Source organism: Urocitellus parryii, chromosome 9 (genome assembly GCF_045843805.1).
Source record: "Urocitellus parryii isolate mUroPar1 chromosome 9, mUroPar1.hap1, whole genome shotgun sequence".
In the NCBI taxonomy this organism is placed as follows: Eukaryota; Metazoa; Chordata; class Mammalia; order Rodentia; family Sciuridae; genus Urocitellus; species Urocitellus parryii.
The window spans coordinates 22777002-22800102 of record NC_135539.1 but is presented as its reverse complement, the minus strand read 5'-3'; the positions used below and the strand labels follow the sequence as shown (position 1 = coordinate 22800102).

General features: G+C 43.6%; 1 protein-coding gene across 2 annotated transcripts in view; it reads right to left on the bottom strand.

Annotated features, from left to right (window-relative positions):
• Positions 1–23101, bottom strand: part of Rabgef1 (RAB guanine nucleotide exchange factor 1) — a 60691-nt gene that overhangs the window by 15194 nt on the left and 22396 nt on the right. The window contains exons 2-4 of one of the 2 annotated variants that reach the window (XM_026400351.2): positions 20109–20294; positions 17282–17448; positions 3339–3508 (exon numbers count right to left, since the gene is read on the bottom strand). In XM_026400351.2, the coding sequence (XP_026256136.1) occupies positions 3339–3508; positions 17282–17448; positions 20109–20287 (516 nt within the window). In that variant the 5' untranslated portion in view covers positions 20288–20294. Of the gene's footprint in view, positions 1–3338; positions 3509–17281; positions 17449–20108; positions 20306–23101 lie in introns of those variants that run through there. The other variant, XM_026400350.2, reaches the window with a different exon arrangement.

The window sequence follows — 23101 nt, the reverse complement described above, 5'->3', positions numbered from 1 at the left end:
ATGAAACCATGGCTGGCTCAGTAGTCAGGCTGCAAGTAAGGTGATTGCACCTTCACAGTACTTGTCACAAGACCTACGGGACAGGTTTGGGCTCATAAATTCTTTTAACCTCTACAAAATTCCAAAAGGTTTTTCCACAAACAATAGTCCAGCAATATAAAAATAAACCCTTTTCCTCAAGTATTTGCTAACTATTACCTGGAATTACCTTTCTACAATGACTAAGTACAAAATCAATTATTTTTCGTAAAAACATTTTTCTTTATAGTTTAAAACAGAAATGGGCATATCTCCTTCAATATTAATACTGAAAGGTACTGTTTAACTTTTTTTTTCACCTTCAGTTTTGAAAACATGCAACTATTTCCTTAATCAAGTTTTCTATGTATTTCATGTGAGACTCCCATTATTAGAATTTAGATCTCCTATTGTTCGGGTTAACTTTTTTCTTTTCTTTCCTTTATGGTGCTGGGGATTGAACCCATGGCCTCATGCATGCTAGGTAAGTACTCTACCACTCTACCATCTCCTGCCTTCATTAAATCTCTTTTGTACTGCTGTTAATCTATTTAATCTATTTAGGTTTTAATTTCTTTTCCTCCCCCAGAGCTAGGGATTGAACCCACCTCTTACACAACTAGGTAGTCACTCTATATATCTGTATATCCTCAGCTTCATATTTTTTAATTGCTTATTTCTGCTGCCTTCAATGATTTTTCAGGAAAATAAGCACACCAGAGGTCTAATCCTTTTAAATAAAATTTAAAAATTAAGCATACTCATTTCAAGTATACCATGTATGCAGTCCTCATATGCTGAAAAAGGCAGTCACACCAGGTTCATTATTTTAAGTATTTCTACATCCAGACAAATGAGAGAGTATAAATTGTTTTTGTTCTGTTTTATTCAAGTTCAATTACTGGCCAGAACTGTTCAGGTATGTTGTTCATCTCACATTCCCAGAGAAGAGTTAGGTTAATCATTTTTAGCAGCTAGGTAGTACCTGGCTATAAATAAACTCATATATGTCATCTGTAGAGGTTATAATAAACTTTTTTTTTAATCAAGAAAATACTCTGGGCTGGGGTTGTGGCTCCGTGGTAAAGCACTTGCTTGGCACATGTGAGGCACTGGTGGCTCGGGAGAGTGAGGGAGGAGGATCAGGAGTTCAAAGCTAGCCTCAGCTAAATAAAGTGAGGCGCTAAATAACTCAGTGAGACCCCGTCTCTAAATAAAATACAAAATAGGGCTGGGGATGCGGCTCAGTGGTTGAGTACCCGAGTTTAATCCTCAGTGCTAAAAAAAAAAAAAAAAAAAAAAAAAAACAAAAACCCACAAACAAACAAACCTGTTCTGCTGGGTATGGGCGCTCACTTGTGATTCCAGTGTCTCAGGAGGCTGGGGCAAGAAGATCACAACTTTGAACCCAGCCTCAGCAACTTAGTGAGGTCCTAAGCAACTTAGGGAAACCCTGTCTCAAAAAAAAAAAAAAGCGGGGGTGGGGGGGTGGGGGGGCTGCAGATGTGGCTCAATGGTGAAATGCCCCAGGTTTGATCCCCAGTACCAAAGACCACCACCACCACCACCACATCTGCTCACTACCTATGCCAGGCCTTGTGTCACATGCCGAAGATTCCTAAGATGCCTGCATAGGCTTTGCCCACATAACCATGAGACACAGTGCAGAAATGAAGACTGGGCTGCATAGCAGCTCTTAAAACAGGAGGAAACTGAGATCATACCCAGGTCTCTGATACCAATTAATAATGCCCTGAAAAGAGCTATGCATGGCGGTACCTACACCTGTTGATTAGTACACTGAATAAAAAGTCACAAAAGCACACTTCTGAGCAAAAGTAAAACAAACCCAATTGAGTAGCTTTCTTAAATACAGTATGAAACAGTATGTATGCTATATGTGTCATAGACCATGGGCTAAAGAATAAAGTATAAAATTTCAGTTTTTAATTCTGCTAGAAAAGGAGAGCTGTATGTCAAATGAACTCTGAGTTCTTCATTAAGGAAGCCTATCATTGCTTCTAACATTAAACAAACAAACAAAACAATGGCTTGCCTCCATGCCTGAACTCCAAATGTAATTATTTGCTCAAAATACCTAAAAAGGAAAAGAGGGCTACTTACTTACAATGTCATTATATTCCTAAAGAGCAAGAAAGAAAGCTTTTTCCTTTAGAAACTGAATTTGACATTTAAAAAATATTTTGACAAGCTGGATACACCTGTAATCCTAGTTATTAGGGAGACTGAGACAGAAGGATCACAAATTCAGAAAGTTCAAAGCCACTCTGGGAAACTTAGTAAGACCCTGTCTCAAAATAAATAAAAATGGCTGAGGATGTGGCTCAGTGGTAAAGCCTGGCATGCATGATGCCTGAGTTCAATCCCCAGCTGGGAGGAAAAAAAAAAAATTTTTTTTTTTTTTTAAATAGAAGTCTACTGCTTATTGGTCTAGTGATGTTTGAAAACCATGAAGCAGTTCAACATTCTGCTGTTTTTAAAATTCCCTTTTCCTTGCTTATTGGTCTAGTGATGTTTAAAAACCGTGAAGCAGTTCAACATTCTGCTGTTTTTAAAATTCCCTTTTTCCTTTCTCTTAAGACCTCTTCATGTCACAGAAGAGATAGAGTTAATTTTGACAAGGTTAAAGAATATTAAAGTAGAATTAACCCCTGTTTACAAAATGAATTCCTTCATGGGTAGTCTTATGAATTCTGCAATTGAAATTATGGTTTAGAAATCACGGGCTCAAGAGACAGGTGTGGAAGTCACAGCTCCAGTTCCTACTCTGGTAAAAACTTAGCTCTGTAGTTTTGAACAGGTCCCTCCCTCCTCTACGGCTCTCAGCTCTCTCATCTATGAAACACAGGGACTGAGACTAGACAGTGCTGAAGTCCCCTTCAGTGTTTAAATTCTATCTTTCCCTACCTGAACAAGAGGAGAAAAACTAAAAACACAAAAACAGAAGACAAAACAAACAATGTCACTGCCTAGACCTACCAGTCTAGTCATTATTAGAGAGAGTGAAGGTATCTGGCTGCTTGCAGTTTATCCTCCCTACGAGGTAGCAAGCTACCAGGGCTATTACTTAAGCACATAATTCAAGTGGCTTCAATGTCAGAATTTCCCTACAAAGATGATCTAAACTTCATTGAGCTGCAGTGGAAAAATACTTGCCCAGAGCCAGGTTTTAAGGATTTTTTTAGTCAACAATTGGTCTTGATTTTCTCAGGGTAAAATCACAAGATTATACTCTAATATTATCTCAATGACTTTTCCTGAAACTAAGCCTCTGACAGCAGTGAGTACTCTCAACCTACCCTTTTGTAATGTATTCCTTCCAAGAACATCTTGGTCTGTTTATAGATCTCTTGTCCAGTCTTGTGGAAGGTCTTGAGAAACTCGATGAACTCCTTAGACACTCGGTCTGTTTCAATGCTGGTCTGCCGGTTTATGGAAGGACTGGGAGCTTTTGCTTCCTGAATTTCTGCTAGGAAAATAAATAGCAAATTTCATCACACAGAAGATCTATGCATGGAATCATTAAGTATCTAACTTTAAGATAATTTAGATTATGTTTAATCAAAGTTAAACTCAAATTTAAATCATTTAATGTTTAAACATTTGACAACTTTCCTTAAAGTAAGCAGAAAACTATTTTATGAACAGGAAGTAAAAGTAAACAAAGTGACATGATCTAAAAGATACTAAAAAATTGCTCTATAGGATTTTCTTGACCAAAATACAGCATGAACTGATGTATGTATTTATCCATCAACACTGAAAATGTACCATTATCTTAAACGGCTTTCTCAAAGACTGCCTAGTCTGGGCTGGGGATGTGGCTCAAGCGGTAGCGCGCTCGCCTGGCATGTGTGCGGCCCGGGTTCGATCCTCAGCACCACATACAAACAAAGATGTTGTGTCCACCGAAAACTAACTAAATAAATAAATATTAAAATTAAAAAAAAATAGACTGCCTAGTCAACAAGGAAAGTAACCAATAGTAGAAGCACAGAAATATTAGATGACATGGAAAACAGCTTTTCAAATCCCACTGTACTTGGAAAAAGGCAAAGGCTGACTTCTTTACGTGGAAACAAAACTATTTTACCTACCATTCAGTTTTCAAGTCTCATTGATCAAAGTGAAACAAGGCACTCAAAGCAGCATGAAGAACGGGACGGAGCACACATCAAAGAGGTGAGGAAATCGAGCACACTGTCTGATAACCGGGTGCACACTACACTTAAAGGAGAATGGGACTCCACAGAACAGAAACAAGTTGCAGAACAGAAAGCAAGTGCTTTTAGAAGGTGTGAGCTACACCTGGTCTAGCTCACCTGAACTGCCTAAGCTTGAGCAGCACTTTCAAGTCAAAATCTGCAAGGAATTCAAGTCTCTCATACTCCCACAATCTCCATTCATACACAAAAACAAAGGTCAGTAAGCCAGGTGTGGTGGTGCACGCCTGTAATCCCAGCAGCTTGGGAGGTAGAGGCCGGAGGACCACAAGTGCAAGGCCAGCCTCAGCAACTTAGCAAGGCCCTAAGCAACATAGTGAGACCTGTGTCAAAATAAAAAAGGACTGGGGATGTGGCTCAGTGGTAAAATGCCCCTGGATTCAATCCCCAATACCAAAACAACAAAAGAAAGGTAAACCAGCCTCTTACATACGCACATTCTTAGAGTAACTTCTCACCTTGTTTTTTGAACTTTAGTACTTAAACTCTTGGTACATTTTAATGATGTGGTTGTAATAAAATTTTAAGAGAATGAAAGCACAATTCCTATTAGGGTGACTGGTTTATTCTGACGAGACAAGACAATTATCCAAAAAAATATACTACTAACTATGGCAAACTGAAGAGTCCACCACTTACTATTACATCATTGGTTATTAAGCTAAGTAGTATTGACTGACTTCAGTGATGTTGAAACTAAAGCAAAAGTATTCCCCCCACCCACTGAATTATGAGTAGGTAGCACAACAACACTGTATTTTATAGTTAGTTCTTCCTCCAAGTCAAGTATTTGTCTATATTTAGATTATCAAGTGTTTCATATGACTCAAAATTCAGAAATTCTAAAAGAAAAGAATTCAATTACATTATTCAGGAAAAAAGAGATGGGTATGGTGGTGCACCCTATAATCCTAGCTATACAGGAGGTAGTAGAATTGCAAATTTGAGGCCAGCCAGGGCAACTTGAGAAACTGTGTCCCAAGCTTAAAAAATAAAGGGGATGGAGGTGCTGGGGATGCAGCTCCATGATAGAGCACCCCTGGGTTCGATCCCCAGTAAGAAAAGAAGCACACAAAACCCAGCATGGTGGCACATGCCTGTAATCCCAGTGGCTTAGGAGGCTGAAGCAGGAGGATCATGAGTTCATGCCAGCCTCAGCAACTTAGCAAGGCCCTAAGAAACTCAGGCAGATCCAGTCTCTAAAATAAAATACAAAAAAGGCTGGGGATGTGGCTCAGTGGTTTAGCGCCCCCAAGTTCAATCCCCGGCCCCTGCCCTCCACCAAAAACCCAGTGTATGTATGGCAAAGAACACTGTAAGTCAAAAGTTAGAGAAAACTGAAAAAAATATCTGCAAGCAACATTACAAACTAAGGGCTACTCTCCTGAATGACTTCTAGAAAGAGACAAAGATAAATAAATCCAGTAGTCCAACAAGAAAGAGAAAGAATTCCAAGACAGTTGTGCACAGAAAGGAGTCACAGATGGATTTTTTTTTTTTTTTTTTTTTTTTTTTTGAGACAGGGTCTCACTAAATTGCCCAGGCTGGCCTTGACCTTGCAATCCTCTTGCCTTAGCCTCCTGAACAGCTAGGCTTGAAAGTGTGAGCCACTATGCCCAGCTAGGTGGATTTTAACATAGGCAAGATGTGCAATTTCACTCAGGGTACTGTAAAACATTCTTAAGCTTAAACTTTGGCTGTCTCAAAATAACAACATAGAAAGAGCTGAGGGTATGGCTCAGTGGTTAAGTGCCCCTTGGCTCAATCCCCCATATAGAAAAAAAGCAAAAGAAAAATAAAATTCCACTGTATCCTGTCACTTTAAAGATACCATATGTTTGAAATTGAAGAAGGGGAAAAAGGCAAAACATCCAAGTGATCAAACCAGCTTAAGTGACTTTATCAATATCAGACAAAAATCAATCTCAGAACCTGGACCACAACACTTAGAATAAAGAGGCGTTTCGTGGTGAGAAAGGGGTTAATTCTTCACCATGCAGCAACCCTAAATGTATGTATGCACTGAATAACATAGCTTCAAAATCCGAAGCAAAACCTGGCAAAGTGAAGGGGAGGCAAGCAAATCCAAATTAAGACTGGAGATCCCAACATGCTGCCTAAGCGATGGAGCAGGAATAAGAGCAAGAAAACCATGGGGAACCGAGCATTTGCATCTGACCACAGTGCTAGCCACAGAGCCCTCTACCTGCCCTGACAATGGCTTACCCAGGGTGAAGGCTACTGTGTGCTGAGCACCAGCACTTCTCATCCATTGGGGGTTCCCAGTGGTGTCCACAAGTGAGCAGCTGAGGCTCCTGGTGTGCGGGGACTGAACCATGCTGCTGTTGCTGCTGCTGCTGCTTACACGGCAGGGGCTGGAGCAGAACTCAGCTCTGCACTAACTCCAAAGCCAGGCAAGGTGCAGAGACCCAACCACCGGCTTCACTGTCTTACTTGTGCATACTCCCCTCTGGGAAATGCCTTCCCAAAAGAAGGCATTTGTTTGTTAAAAAACAAAACAAACAAACAAAACCACCTCTTTTAAAATGTAAATGCAGGGGTTCAGGGTAGAGTAAGGTCCTGGTGATCACTGGCACCAAAAAAAAAAAAAAAAGTAAATAAAGATTAATTCAGTTAACTCTTTATAAATTACTAAAATTGACATGTGGCTGTTTCTCTATCCTAAAAGTCAATCGTACTAACAGAAGAGAAATCTGGTTACAGGCACAGGTCACGGCAGGGAACAGGTGAGGTAGTTTTGAACAACCAAGGGTATTTGGTGTGTGAGATCAAAGAAGGGAAGAAGAAGGTTAGACGCAAAAGAACAACTTCGCCCACGTCACAGCTTTCAGCTCTGGCCAGGGCCCAAGTGGCAACACTGGCCCCTCAACTTAAAACCATCGGGTGCTGTGAATGAAGAAAGGAAGCTTGCATTTCAAGTACACCCAGTCGACCAGGTTTAGGAAGCACTCCAGGCCCCACTGTAAACAGTTTCAAAGCCTTCCCAGCAGGACAGCCAGCGGGTGAGTCACAGTGAGAACTACGCCCAGCCACCACCCAGCCCAGAGAGAAGCCCTCTCAGGATCCCTACTCCCAACTACTATCCTCGGGGTTAGACAGGCACTGTCTTCACTTCCTTCATTACACCCCAATGCACTGAGGCCAAAGAGATTAGGTCACCTACGTACCCAAGTACCCAAAGAAGTGAGTGAGTCAGTGGGGGAAGAGCGGGGGTTTGAATCCAGACTTGCTCTATCCCCAAGCCTGAGTTCTACATGGCCACATCACATAAAATTTCTTGGTTTTTTGTTTTTTGTTTTGGTACTAGGGATTGAACCCAGGAACACTATCCACTGAGTTACATCCCAGCCCTTGTTATTTTTGAGACAGGATTTGGCTAAATTGCTAAGGCTGGTTTTGAACTTGTAATTCTCATGCCTCCAGCCTCCCAAGCCACTAGAATCACAGGTATGGCCACCATGCTGGCAACTCACTCATTACTCACTAATTACTACAATGTGTGTTTATTCCTACTTAAGTCAACCAACACACCAGGTGTGGCAATGGGCACCTCTAGCCCGTCTACTCAGGAGGCTGAGGCAGGAGGATTATTGAGCCCAGGAGCTTGGGGCTAGCCTGGGCAAGAAGAGAAATGCTGTCTCAAAAACAAAATAAAAATAAAACCAAATAGTATCAACTGAGTACCTAAATCTTTTCTATACAAAGTAACCCTGTAAAAGCAAAACCCTCACTTAAAGTTTATTTCAAGAATAGTTTTGAAAGAATGTAGACAGCCTGGAATGTCACTGTTAAAAAAGAGCATAACCAGTAGTAAAGTTGGTCAACAGCACTTCTAGTCTAGTGAAAAGATATCTTATATGGTTTTGTTGTTGTTTTGTGGTGCTGGGGATCGAACCCAGGGCCTTGTGCATGTGAGGCAAGCACTCTACCACCTGAGCTAAATCCCCAGCCCCATATTTTATCTCTCTTAAAAATGGACTTAGGGGCTGGGGTTGTGGCTCAGTGGTAGAGTGCTTGCCTAACATATGTGAGGCCTGAGTTCGATCCTCAGCACCACACAGAAATTATATCCATTAACAACTAAAATCTTAAAAAAAAAAAATGTACTTAGGCTGGGCATGATGATACATGCCTGTAATCCCAGCAGCTCAGGAGAATCACAGGTTTGAGGCCAGACTCAGCAATTTAGTGAGGCCCTAAACAATTTAGCAAAACACTGTCTCAAGATGAAAAATAAAAAGAGGGCTGGGGATGTGGTTCAGTGGTAAAGTGCCCCTGGGCTCGATTCCTGGTTAAATAGTAAATAAAAATGTGCTTTAAACTCCACACATTTCTGGGATCTTGTACAGAACAGAGGACAACTCAGGAGAATATTATAGTTCCTCTGACTATTGTTATATGACATGGACAAAAAGGTCTGTAGTATAACATAGTTTATGAGTGACAGGACTATCATTTATTAGTCACAGTGAGCACCTTTCAGTCATATGAATTCATGCTAATGAAAGGACTCTTGTGGGCCCCTAAACAGCTTCAGGATGAGGGGAAAAGGGCTAGAGATCTCACTTTTTTATTAGTGCCTTATCGGTCGTTCACATAACAGTGGGGTTCATTCTAACATATTCATAAATGCATAAAACATACTCTGCTCCATTTCAACCCCTACTACTTACCTTCTCCTTCCCGTCCTCCCTTTCCCCACTCCTTCCTGTCCTTTATTGGGCTTCCATTGATTTTGTAAAATTAGTGCACTGTAGTTACATATAAAATCAGAATGCACTGTGACGTATTCATACATGCACACAGCATAATCTGTCAATTTCAACCCCTAGTTCTTCCCCTTTCCTTCCCTCCTCCCTGCCACTGGCCCCTTGCTTCTATTCTACTGTCCTCCCTTCTGTTTCAGGAGATCCCCTTTTCTCTCTCCAGCTTCCACATATGAGAGAAAACATGTGGCCCTTGGCTTCGGGAATCACTTGTTTCACTTAAGCCAACGTTCTCTAGTTCCATCCATTTACCAGCTAATGCCATGATTTCATTTACTTTAGGCTGAGTAAAACTCCATTGGGTATATATACATTTTCTTTATCTATTCATCTGTTGATGGACATCGAGCTGGTTCCATAGCTTGGCTACTGTGAACTGTGCTACTCTAAATACTGAAGTGACTGTACCGATAGGGCATGCTGATTTAATGGTGGAACAGCTGGGTCATATGGTGGATCCTCTCCTGGCTTTTTAAAAAAAATATTAATTTTTTTAGCTTTAGGTGGACACAATATCTTTATTTTATTTTTATGTGGTGCTGAGGTTCGAACCCAGTGCCTCATGCATGCCAGGCGAGCACGCTACTACTTGAGCCATATCCCCAGCCCCATCCACTCCCCTGGCTTTTTGAGGAACCTCCCAAGTGGCTTTCCAAAGTAGTTGTGCTAATTTGCAGTCCCCTTAAAGGTGTACAAGTGTAACATCCCTCCCAATCCTTGGGGCTAGAGACTTTAAATCACCAATGGCCAATTAACAAGCCAATCGAGCTGCGTCTATAAAAACCCTTATAAACAAGGCAAGATGTAGTGACACACCTGTATTCCCAAAACTCAGGAAGCTGAGCCAGGAGGATCACAAGTTCAAGGCCAGTCGAGCAAGACCAGGTCTTAAAAAAATTTTTTTTTTTTTTTTAAGGTTTGGGGATAGAGTGCCTAGCATGTACAAAGCCCTGGGTTCAATCCCAGTATCTCAAAAAAGAAAAGGTGCCTTAAATGACAAAATTCAGGCAGATTCCAGGCTGGTGAACACACCAATGTGCAAGGAAAATGGTACTCCTGGAATAGAGACCCTAACCCCGCCATGACCTTGCCCTATGCAAATCTTCCTTTGGTGGTTTCTGAGTTGTATCCTTTATACTAAACTGGCAAACAGAAGTGTTTTCCCAAGATTCATGAGTCATTATAACAAACGATTAAATCTGAGGAAGAAGGCTGTAGGGACCACTCTCTGCCTCCTATCTGTTAGGTGAGAAATACAGGTACAACCCTCACCAGGTGGGTACTGGTGCTCAAGTGTCTTGTGAGACTGACCCCTTAATCTGTGGAGTCCATGCTAATTCTGGGTAGTTAGTTCAAAGAACAGGATCAAACTGTCAAATACCAACTGATGTCAGAGAATTAAAGACACCACATATTTGGTGTCAGAAAGAAACAAAACAACAACAAAAAACCTCTTAGTCCTACCTAGGCAATGAAGATTTATGTTCCAAATACAACTGTCCCTCCATAGGCACAGGTCCTTAATCCTCAGAGAGAAAGCAGTTGGGGGTGGTGATGACTGAAGTAGATGCCCACCGACTTCTTTCTCTTGTAGTTATTCCTTAAACAATACAGTAACGACCATTTTCAAGTCACTTACATTCTGTTAGGTTTTATAAATAAGCTAGAGATGATGTACATATACAGGAGGATATTCCTAGGTTACATGCAAACACCATGCCATTCTATCTAAGGACATTGAACACTGGCAGGTTGGGGTACACCCAAGAGGGTGTGGAATCCAGCCCCTGGGTGCCAAGGAAGAAGTGGACATTTTATGTCATATGTTAGAAAAGGTGGTTTTACAAGATAAACAATACTCAGAATAAAAAAAGAAAATGCAACCAAGCAGAGTTACTGAAGACAGAACTGAAAACAATCAAGAATTAAACTGGTTCCAAATTCAGCGCTGGGACTCACAAGCTGCCTGGGTTTCATCAGCCTGAAGGCCCTGGTCCTGAGAGCAGCCACCCTGAGAGGGCACTGTGACTCCCTCCCTCCCCGTAGGAAGGTCACAGCTCTGTTCCTTTTAAGTTTCATTCTGAAGTAATCTCAATGCCTATGTGCACTATTTTTTCCAAACCCTTTCAGACTAGATTTCCATAAAACATGATCTCTATCTCTTAGGAGCATATTTCCTAACAAGAATATTCTTCACTACAGTATACTTACTACTGTCATAACTATACTGTAGTTAAGAATATTAACTACAGGGGCTGGGGATGTGGTAGCGCGCTCGCCTGGCGTGTGTGCGGCCCGGGTTCGATCCTCAGCACCACATACAAACAAGGATGTTGTGTCCGCCGAAAACTAAAAAATAAATATTAAAACAATTCTCTCTCTCTCTCTCTCTCCCCCCTTTCTCTAAAAAAAAAAAGAATAAAAAGAATATTAACTACATAACTACAGCATAATTATCAAATTCAGGGAAAAGTCACATTCATTTAAAATCCATGCTCCAGGTTTGTTGACTGTTCTGAAAACAAGTCTTGGGCTTTTTTCTTTCTGACATAGGATCCAATTCAAAGACACAGGTTGTACTTGGTGCTTACACTGAAGATGTTCCTTGGAAAGGTTCCCCAACTTTCTTATCAGTTTTTTTTTTTTTTTAAGATGGACACAATACTTTCATTTATTTATTTTTATGCGGTGCTGAGGATTGAACCCAGTACCTCACAAGGGCGAGGCAAGCGCTTTACCACTGAGCCACAACTCCAGCCCCTTCTTTTCAGTTTTTTATAATGTGACATTCTTTAAGAGGACAGGCCAGTTATTTCATCAAATGCCCTCGACGTGGGTCTCTCTGCTGCTTCTCCACAGCTGTGATCAGGTTACAGATTTTCAGCTTGTGTATTTTGTAAGGGTTGTGCTGGTCTTGAGTGTCCACCTGGAGGAACATGAGGCCCATCCTCCCCAGTTTCACAGTCACTGCTTCTCTATTTGGAATTAATGAACACCTGGTGAGGAGTTCATCTGAGACCATGCTCCAAAACTCCTCTTCAGCAAACCCCCGCACCCTCGGACAGCACCTCTGAGGATATTCACCTAGACCGCGCTTCCGATGACTTTCCTGTGCAGCTACTTTTCTACTTTATTTGTGGAACAGATTTGCAGGTTATTAACTTATTCACTGAATTTTGCTCTGTTTCTTGTCCTGAATTATTTTGATGCTCAAACTATACCAGGTCTGGTCAGTGGGCAGTAAGCATGCTTTCAAGCTAACTTTTGATGGGTTCCCAAAGTTCTTCCCGGATCCAGCTCCAGGTGAGTCATTTCTCCAAGAAGCCCTGGCACACCCTACTGAAAAACAGCATTTAGAATCTAAGTTCTCAGTGGATAGACTGATATTTCAATTTTTTAAAAAAGAAAAGATATTCCTCATACAGCATTGTCTTTAGATCAGGCCTTCTGGATTCTGCTCAGGGACTACATTCATGTGAGCTCAAAACAAAAAGGGCATCTGAAACTTCTAAGCAAGCACCCTGACATGGCAGCCTATCTGACTCCTGCACAAGCTTAGTTCACGCACCAGATATTGGGGATTGACCAGCCACGAGTAGACTGACCCTTGAGGGCCACTTTCTCTGAAGGGGGCTCAACTCTGACAAGATAATAAAATACTCTTCAAACCCCTCAGAAGGGTATTTGTGCTCTGTCTACAACCAAACTCTGAGGGCAGGAATGTTGATTTCTAGTCCTGACTCAGTAAGCTGAAGTTGCACTTGGCTTAGGCTAGCCCTCCCCATACACGCGGACAGACAACCCATCAGGCTAAAACAGGAAGCTCACCTATCAAAAGCATCAAGAGCATCCTATGTTTTTCTTCTTGCTAAGGCTAAACCCAGAGGTGTGCTACCACTGAGTCACATCCCTAGCAGCCCCCAACCCTTGTAGGAGACAGGGTCTCACTAAATTGCAGGCTAACCTCCAGCTTGCAATTCTCCTGTCTTGGCTGGGATTACAGATGTGCACCACCATGCCACTAGCAGTGTTCTTTTTACTAACAAAGAATTTACCATCAGAAAATTCTACATACTGGGCTGGGGATGTGGCTCAAGCGGTAGCGCGCTTGCCTGGCATGCGTGCGGCCCGGGTTCGATCCTCAGCACCACATACCAACAAAGATGTTGTGTCCGCCGAGAACTAAAAAAAAATAAATATTAAAGATTCTCTCTCGGGGCTGGGGATGTGGCTCAAGCGGTAGCGCGCTCGCCTGGCATGCGTGCGTCCCGGGTTTGATCCTCAGCACCACATACCAACAAAGATGTGTGTCCACCGAGAACTAAAAAATAAATATTAAAAATTCTCTCTCTCTCTCTCTCCTCTCTCACTCTCTCTTTAAAAAAAAAAAAAAAAAGATTCTCTCTCTCTCTCTCTCTCTCTCCTCTCTCTCTTTCAAAACAAAAAGAAAGAAAATTCTACATACAAAAACAAAGCAGAAAAACTGATGAGCTAAAAATCTAAAAGTACAAATCTAACATACAAAAAGAAAAGAAAAAAGAAAGAAACTCCTAGCCTGTGAGTAGCAGTGCTTTCCTAGAGAGGCTAGAAAGGCATGGACATAAACTGACAGGTAAAGAGCTAGCCCAGAGGATTCCCAGCCATCACTCCCTGATAGTCAAGAAGTCTGTTAACACTGCCACTAGGGTTACAGATTACCTTCATGATAATGAAATAAGACAAGACCAAGCATATTAAAGAAGGAACATGGATCAGGCATGGTGGTCCATGTCTGCAATCCTAGCAACTCAGGAGGCTGAGGCAGGAGGATCACAAGTTCAAAGCAAACCTCAGCAACTTAGTGAGGCCCTAAGCAACTCTACCAAAAATAAAAAGGCAGGGCTAGGGATAGAGCTCAGTTGGTACAGTGCTTGCCTCACATGCACAAGGCTCTGGGTTCAATCCCCAGAACCACCAAAAAATAAAAATAATAAATAAAAAGGGCTGGATGTGTGGCTTAGTGCTTAAACATCTCTGGTTCAATCACTGGTGAAAGAAATGGATGGTGGGGAGGAATGGAGGAAGGAAGGAAGACAGGCAAAATGGACAGGATTCCCTGTAGCAGATGTGTGCCAATGGCCAGAACTGCCATCACCACCCCCCAGGTAACAAGACAGGAGCACTTCTGCTGATGAATACATTCATCGCTGCAGAAACCCTCCCCTTTATAAACAAAGACAGAACATGTTCTTGGAAGAAAGAAGAAAGAGACTAAAGCTATTTGCATACAAGCTTCCTGGAATCATTTCTCTCAGAAGTACAGGCTCTGTGTTGAATCACGAATCTTCTTTCCAAAGAACAATTCACCGTATTCAGAGGTTTTCCTTTTTTAATTAAAAAAAAAAAAAAAGGGCTGGGATTGTGGCTCAGTGGTAGAGCACTCACCTAGTATGTGCGAGGCCATGGGTTTGATCCTCAGAACCACATAAAAATAAAGATATTGTATCCAACTAGAACTAAAAATAAATAAATAAATATTTAAAGAGTGTGTATGTATATATTGGCATTGAGGAGTGAACCCAGAAGCTTAACGACTGAGCCACATCTTTATATATTTTATTCTGAGACAGGGTCTTGCTAAGTTGCTCAGGGTCTCTCTAAATGACTGAGGCTGAATTTGAACTTGCAATGCTCCCACCTCAGCCTCCAAAGGTGCTGGGATTACAGGCATGCACCACTGTGCTCTTTGTTCACAGGCTTTTAGGGCATGATTTTTTTTAAAAAACCTCCAAGGAGAATTGTTGAGAGCCACAGCCGAAGGGGCCCCAGCAAAGTTCTAGCTGCCAACTGATTGGCTCCTCTGCGGTGATGCTCATTGGGCTGTTTCCCCGCCCTTTCAGACCACGGAGCTGCTCATTGGGGGACTTTTTTGGCTCCGCCCATGCGACCCAGCCAATTGGCCTCAAGAGCAGGAGGAGTGGGGGAGGTTGAGAGGCTTGTGGGAATCGGTGGTGGCAGTTGGGCTCTAAGGGTTTTTCCTGAGGAGCTGTGTGGTGTGGTGTGTGTGTTCTAAAAATAAAGTTCCTTTCTTTTGACAAGTGGCTCCTGAATTGTGCCCAGCCAGACTGCGGCAGAGAATCAGGAAAAATGTTTGACTATTATGTACTAAAGTAAAAGGAATCTCATTTAATGTATATACACGTATGTGTATGTTTAAAATTTTTTGTTTGTATATGTGTGAATGAACAGACTGGGTTTCTAAGATACATACATGTTTGAGGTAAAGGGATATGATGGGAAAAACTTGAACCAGGAGTTAGGATATCTAAGTTTTGATATACCAATTCATTATACGACCTTGTTAAATTAGTCTTCAGGGACTTTCATAATGCCATTTGTAAAAAGAGGCAATTTGAGCAAATGATTTTATGACTTTTTTTTCCACTATTTTGTCTATTGTAATTAATACATGCCATTTCACTATATGTCATAAATTTATAAAGTTAACGAGACTTTCCCACAGCAGGAAACAGAATTTAAGTTAAAAAGGAGGAAATGGCTTTGGTTGATGCCCTTGAACTTCTTAACACCAGATTATTCCAAAAGAAAAACAACCTACATTTTAAAATAGCTAACACATATTGGAGACTTAGTGTGTCAGGCTCTGTGCTAAGCTCTTACACATCGACTCACTTAATCCTCATCACATGCTCTGATAAGTATTATTTGTCCCTCAGTACAATTAGGGCTCAGAGAGATTAGTCTGCCTAAGGTCACACAGCTAGAACTTGGCAAAGCCAGATGAACACCAAGAGTGACTCCAAAGCCCACGCTTTTAACCACCTGACTACACCTTCTGCAAATAAATAAATAAGCCATGAGCCAGACACACTCTTACTAACCTGTAGCAGGTACTGATTATTTCCCTTCTTACCAACTAGAGAGAAAATTGCTACAACTGGCAGCCAACCAGGAAATAACTCCATGTTAATCATGTGAACAAAAAGATTAAAGGTGCACATTTCTTTGTGGGTATTTATTGCTGTTTGAGACAGGACCTGCTGTTGCAGAGACCTTGAACTTGCATCCACCTGCCTCAGCCTCAGCAAGATCTGCATTTCTGGCTACAGGCCACCTTTCCCTTTGATAAAGAAAGCAGCAACACCCCTCACATCTGGAAGGCCAGCAAAGGCCCTAGGGGTGCTATTCTTTCATCACCCTACCTTTAGGAAGACCAAGTACTCGGGGTGGCACTGGGGAACCAAGAGGGAGTGCTGAGAGAACAACTCCTCTGCAAGCCTCAGTGCTGATTCCTGGTCTCTCACCATTTCAAATGTACTGGGACCTCGATCACTCACATCCAGGGTTCAAGACTGGGCCCTAGCAACAGACTCTCCTATTTCACACTAGGCCACTTCAACTAGTCTACTCCCTGGCAGAACAAATGTGATTTTAGTATCATCCTCCTGTTGGTTAGACAGCGTAAGAAGTAGGATAGGCCGGGGCAGTGATGCACACGTGTAATCCCAGTAGCTCGGGAGGCTGAGGCAGGAGGATCTCAAGTTCAAAGCCAGCCTCAGCAAATTAGTGAGATCTTGTCTCTAAATAAAAAATAAAAAGGGCTAGGGATGTGGCTCAATGGTTAAGTACCCATGGGTTTAATCCCTAGTGTCAAAAAGGAAAAAAAGTAAGATGAATATAGACATCTATATATAAATCAATACACGAGAAAACACCTGACATGCGTTACTTTCATGTACTCTAAGGGCCAAAAGTGAGCCTTTTCCTATTTGTTCCTCATGTCTTTCCTTGACATATAAGCTATCCCTCAGAGAAGCTCTTGGAGAGAGCCCCTCTCAGATGAATTCGGAGCCTTAAAACAGCCATTTCTAATAAGCTATGGACACCAAGGCATGATATCAAGGAAAACAAACAAGGATCCAACAAATAAAGACACAGAAAGTGTTAACTACCTAAGAGACGTCCCCTGGAGGGAGAGGGTTTTACAAACAGAACTCCACATTTCAACCCCTGTTCTCCTGCGGCATAAAGAAGTGTCTCTGAACACTGCGTCCTCTGGGCAGAGAAAGAACTACTTTCACATACAGTCTGACCCTCAAATGTAACTTTGGTTTCAAATCTGGGCTCGGATTCTCAAAAGCTTATAAAAAACAGAAAGCTGAGCCCACACGCATCACAGATCCACTCTGCATCTCCCTCAGATACAGAAGAAAGAAAGCATCAGAAAATTACCCTTTTTTGATCCAACTCTGGAAGAAGCACTGAAGAATTTCTTCACTGTGGTAACCTTGCGGGTCTTCTCATTGGTCTTCTTCTCTTCAAATTTGGAAAACGTGAGGGACGGGGCCCCCTGGCTGCTCTGACTGCTGGCAAAGGCCTCTTCCTCCTCCCGCTGGAGTCTGAAATTCAAGAGAGGGTTACAGATGTTGTATTCTCCAATTTTCCTCATATCTATAGGTCATCACTCAACTAATCAAGGAGGATCCAGACACTTTGTAACACAGGCTACACACACTGTCCTTCTGAGGTCTCCGGTGGAAGGCTACAGCACAAAACTGTTCTATACACGTCTACAAACTCCAGATGGGACCTCCTCTCTGGGTGGTGTTCATTCAGCAACTGCATTAGGGTCCCGTGAAACAAAGCCTGGTCCTTTCCCCTAATGAGTTCAAGACTGGAACAGAGGAAGAAGTAAGTGCATCACTGCCATGGAATGGGACGCTTCCTAAACTAGAGCGAAGCTGCAAGGGCCACAAGAACCCAAGACAGGACAACTAAAGACACTGCAGGCATCTGAGGAGGCTAAACCATGGGACATTTGGGGCAGGTTCTAAAGGATGAGAGGAGGCCATGGAGGACACTCCGAGAGGCCCATGTGGCTTGTTTCAGAGTGAGTTCAGAAGGGTATTTTCTGGGTTCATTATGTGGCAGAGAACCGTGAAAGACTATAAACCCCAAAGTTATTATCAGTTATTATCAGAAAGAAATGCAGGTACCCCAGTTTAACTTGAGAGGTAGAGAAATTAGAGACAGAGACAATATATTAAGAGGGTATTACAGCTGGCCATGGTGCTGCATGTCTATAATATCAGCAACCTGGGAGGCTCAGGCAGGAGAAGCAAGAGGATCACAAGTTGAGGTCAGTCTGCCAACTTAGCAAGACCCTGTCTCATAATAAAAATAAAGAGAGCTAGGCCTGTAGCTCAGTGGTAAAGTGCCCCTGGATTCAGTCTCAAGTGAGGCCTCTTCCTCAAAAAAGCCAGGTGTGGTGGCAACACATCTAGAATCACAGTTACTCAGGAGGCAAGAGGGTCACAAGTTTGAGGCTATGTTGGGCGAGAACCCGTCTCAAAAAAAATTATGAATATGTCAAAAGGAACCCATAAAAACATTAGAAAAAAACATATTACAAAGGTTTAAGTGAAAGAAAATAAAGGTCTGGAAAATAGGAGTTCAAAAGATAAAATTCGAAAAAGACTTTTCTGGGCTAGAGCATATAGAACCTGTTCAAGCAGCTGTAGGCGGAGAGGTCAAGCAGCTGCAGGAAAGGTCAAGGAGGACTTCTGAGCTGCCTGGATAAGGATCCACCCAGGAAGGTCGGGAGGAGCTAGAGAGGGAAGAGAAGAGCAACGGCTCTGGCGAGGGGTCAGCTGCATCTGAAGACCTCTGTGCTGCAGGACAGTGGTTCTCAGTGTAGGTCCCCAGACAGCGGTGTCAGTGTCACCAGAACCCTGGAGACTGGCACTTTCCAGTGCCCTCCTCCTGTCATCAGTCTCCAGAGGGGTCTGACCAGCACTGCCTCCTCTAGCCCTCTCGAAGACCCTGACGCCAGTGTAAGTCTGGGGAACATAGCTCAGGAAATCTCAAGCCAGGTCACAACTGCGTGCAGTCAAGAAACAGAAATGGCAGTCACAGGTGGAAGGTGTCCTAGGACAGAAGAGGAACTCATCTTTTTCTGAGACAGAAGCCAACTTAAAGACATTAGTATGTTTTGAGGTAGAAAGGGGGAAATCTGGGGAGATTCATGCCCAGTGGCCTCTACTTTCCCTGTGAAATGGGATCAGATCCCAAGAGCTCTAGTTCAGCAGGAAGCCCAAAGTGACCATGAATGTTCTGCATCTCTGCTTTTTCTCTGACCACAGCCACTGGGAGCAGGAGGTGCTGTATTCTTCTTGTTCACCAGAAGCCGATATCGCAGCTGCTTAATAAGACTGGTTGTCAGTTTGGTTGGACCTTCTTCCGTGGAGACGGTTTTACAGTTTCCAGGATGCTCTGGCATGGGATTAACATCCTTTAAGCCTTTTTATCTTTTTATTTTTGGGTACTAGGGATTTAACCCAGAGGTGCTTAAGCACTGAGCCATAACCCAGTTCTTTTTTGAGACAGGGTCTCACTGACTTGCTCAGGCCCTCACTAAGTTGATGAGCCTGGCCTCGAACTTGCAGTCCTCCTGCCTCAGCCTCCTGAACCATTGGGATTATAGATGTGCACCACTACAGCCAGCTAAAGTTTTTTCTTCCTTTTTTGGAGACAGGGTCTGGCTACATTGCCCAGGTTGATGCCTACCCCGGATACTGAGCAGTGGATTGCAGGCCTGGGCCGCTGTGCCTGCTCAATGACAGCTCACCAGCTATTCCACCTTTTATCTTTCACCATCACCATATTTTTAGACAATACCAACTACCTGAGACTAACAAACCCCACCTAAGGAAAAGCCTGATTCCCACAAGGCAAGGCCCAGGTGCACACATTGAGAAGTCTGTTGCCACGCCACACTGGATGCACCAGAAGAGGGAGGGAAGGAAGGATGCTCAGGGCATGCCCTGTGCGAGGGTGTCCAGGTGAGAACCATGCCCCCCAAGACAAAACAGTCACAAGTGAACACCAACACAAAGTGTGTTCAACATCAGCTGAGAAAAAGAAGGGAAAAGTACCCTTTCTCCCACCATCATGCTGACTTGCTGACATAGCTCAAAACAAGAGAGAAATGCTATCTGGACAATGACAGGACTTGGTACCCACTTCTGTCCCCATTAACCCACCCTGGGTGGCATCCTACCGTTCAGCCAGCTCCCAATCCTCCTGGATCTGCTTCTGCCGGGCTCGGTGGTACTCCTCCCTCCAGCACTTGGAGCAGAAGCCCTGCCAGGCAGGGTTGCCGTAATAGCCACATCCCTTCTTGCACAGGAGTTCCGACTGGTCCACATGAATTCCTCGGCGCTCTGACTTGAGGCTCATCTTCTTCCTGCCAACCATGGAACAAATGAGAAAGTGTAAAGAGGAATTCACGGTCAGCCTATAACTAAAAGCATTTATGAATGTGGGTGAGTCCATGATCTTCAAGCTATATGGGAAGGAAGAAGGGAAGGAGGGAAAAGAGGAAAGGAAGAAAGGGATTGGGGAAAAAAGAAAAGTTAAATACAGCAAATTCCCAAACATATGATCTCATTCCCCGCCCAAAGTATAAACAACACTTTAGGACTAGATTAAAGACCTAAACCTAAGACCAGAAACTATAGAACTCCTGGAAGAAAATACAGGGAAATCCACCTGAAACTGGACGTGGTAATGCTCTCTTACACAAGACACCAAAAACAAAACAGACAAGAGAGACTGTGTCCAAAACTTTTGGCTGGGTGCAGTGTATAATTCCAGCAGCTCAGGAAGCTGAGGCAGGAGGATCGCCAAGTTCGAGGCCAGCCTCAGCGACCTAGCAAGGCCCTAAGCAACTTAGTGAGACCCTGTCTCAAAATAAAACATTAAAAAAGGACTGGTGAAGTGGCTCAGTGGTTAAGCACCTCTGGGGTCAAGCCTCATTATCAGAACAAAAAAAAAAGTGTGTGGGGGGGGACTTCTGCACGCCAAAGAAAACTATAAACAAGTAAAAAGGTAACTTAGAGCTGGGAGGAGGAGAGGTCTGCAAGGCAGGTGTCTGACAAGGGATTAAGCTGTCTCCCACAGCTCCATAACCAACCAAACACCAGATCTTAAAATGGGCAAAGGAGCCAAATAAAAAGTTCTCCAAAGACAGAAATGGTCCAACAAACCTAAGTTACCATCACTAAGCATTGGTGACACCTCACACCTCACCTTTTAGGACAAACACCCTCAATAGCCCTCAGGAGACCAGTGTGGTGAGAATGTGGAGAAATGGCGTGCGTGTGCACTGCTGGGGAATTCCAAGTGCAAGGCCTCTGCAGAAAACAGCGGGTCCTTCCTCAGAACACGAAGGCCAGGCTGGGCACAGGGGCAAGCACCTGAGCCCAGCTACTTGGCAGGCTGCGGGAGGAGGACACCTGCGCCCAGGCGGTTGTGGCCAGGCTGGGCAACACAGCAAGACCCAGCTCTGAAGACCACCAGGCAGTTCAGCAATCCCGCTCCCAGGCTATCTGGAAGACCCCAGGAGCTGCAGGAGGCTCATGCCCACAGCAGTCAGGAGCAGCAGCACCTGGGGGACGCCAGGTGACAGAACACACAGGGCAGCACCACGCAGCCCAGGAGGAGACCTCGCCCTGTGCCAGAGCTGGGCGAACCTGGAGGGTGTAGTGCTAAATCAAGTGACCGGTACAAAGGCCATCCACATATGGGAGGTCTCAGAGAGCGCAGCGGTGGCTGCAGGCTGGGAGGCAGCAAGGCAAGGCGGGCACTCAGTCCTGCTGCAGGAAGGGTTCAGAGACCTACATCACGGGGTGCGCGCGCGGTGTGAGCCACATTGCAGGTGGAAACCCAGTGAGAGGGAATCTCCCTGTTCTTCACAAGAAAAACCCACTGCAAATGATCTTTTAAAGGAAAGAACTGATAGATCGCTGTCAGCTGCTAACGAAAGAAACTTGTATGCTTCGACTCTGAGGGACAAAGCGCAGTCCCCCCCCGCCCCCCCACCCCGCACCCACTGACAGCACCCTTGGCACAGCATGCCGCCTAGCGCGGGACAACCTCCTGTCACTCCTCAGCGTGAACGCTGCCTGGCTGAAGTCGCCCAGCACACCAGAGAAGAGCGTGAGTTAAAAAGGCGGCAGCCTCGGGTGAGCACTAGAGCCCACTTTGGCCACCTCTCACCTCATGCCCAGGATGGTGGCAGCAGTTACTCACTGACCCTCACAAAAGCCAAGGTAGGCATTATCGCCATATCATCAGCTGAGAGACCGAGGCTATGAGAAATTTTCAGAAGTACACAGACGCTACCAACAACAAGCAGGAGGGAAGGTTCAGACCCAGATAAGATTCCAAATTCCTGTGCTATACGGTCCGTTTGTCCAAACTCACGTCCCTGGGCACAAACTTCAATTACACCCCAAACAAATCCTGCACATTAGGGCCTCAGCCTAGAATTTCTCCCACAAATTTCTTCAGTTTTTCTCCAAGAACACATTTCAGTTTGTTAGAAAAAACTATTTCTCTATCTTCCACAGGCTTAGGTGAAAGGCACCCTGGGGGGTTCTCGCTCGCAGCCTGGTATGGAGCTGAACACCAATGTGTGCTCTGGATGGCACGTGGGAACAAGCCTGCTTCGCTCTCAGCCTTCCTGTGGATGACCAACAAGCTTCCATTTAGGATCTGACACAGATCTTGGGGCTGATGGTTACAAAGGTAGAAAGTTGTTTGGATGATACAGAAAAAAAAATTAAAAATGTACCTTGAATTGATGATGAAACCAAGGAAATTTTTAGTTATGATTTTCCTTATTAGATTGTCAACAAAATAATCTGGGTTTTGCAAAGATAATCCCCCACTCCATCCCTCCCTTTTTTTGGTACCAGGGATTGAACCCAGGGTGCTTAACCACTGAGCCACGTCCCCAGCCCTTTTTTACATTTTATTTTGAAACAGAGTCTTGCTGAGTTGATTATGGCCTCACTAAGTTGCTGAGGCAGTCTTTGAACTCACAATCCTCCTGCCTCAGCTTCCCTAGTAGCTGGGATTACAGGCGTGTGCCATGTGCCTAGCTACTATTTCCCAATAGTAGGTTATAACATAACCTACATAACACATAGCACTCTCCTTTGGGAATCAACTGGATCTTACCAATGCTGTTTTATTAATTCATTTTAT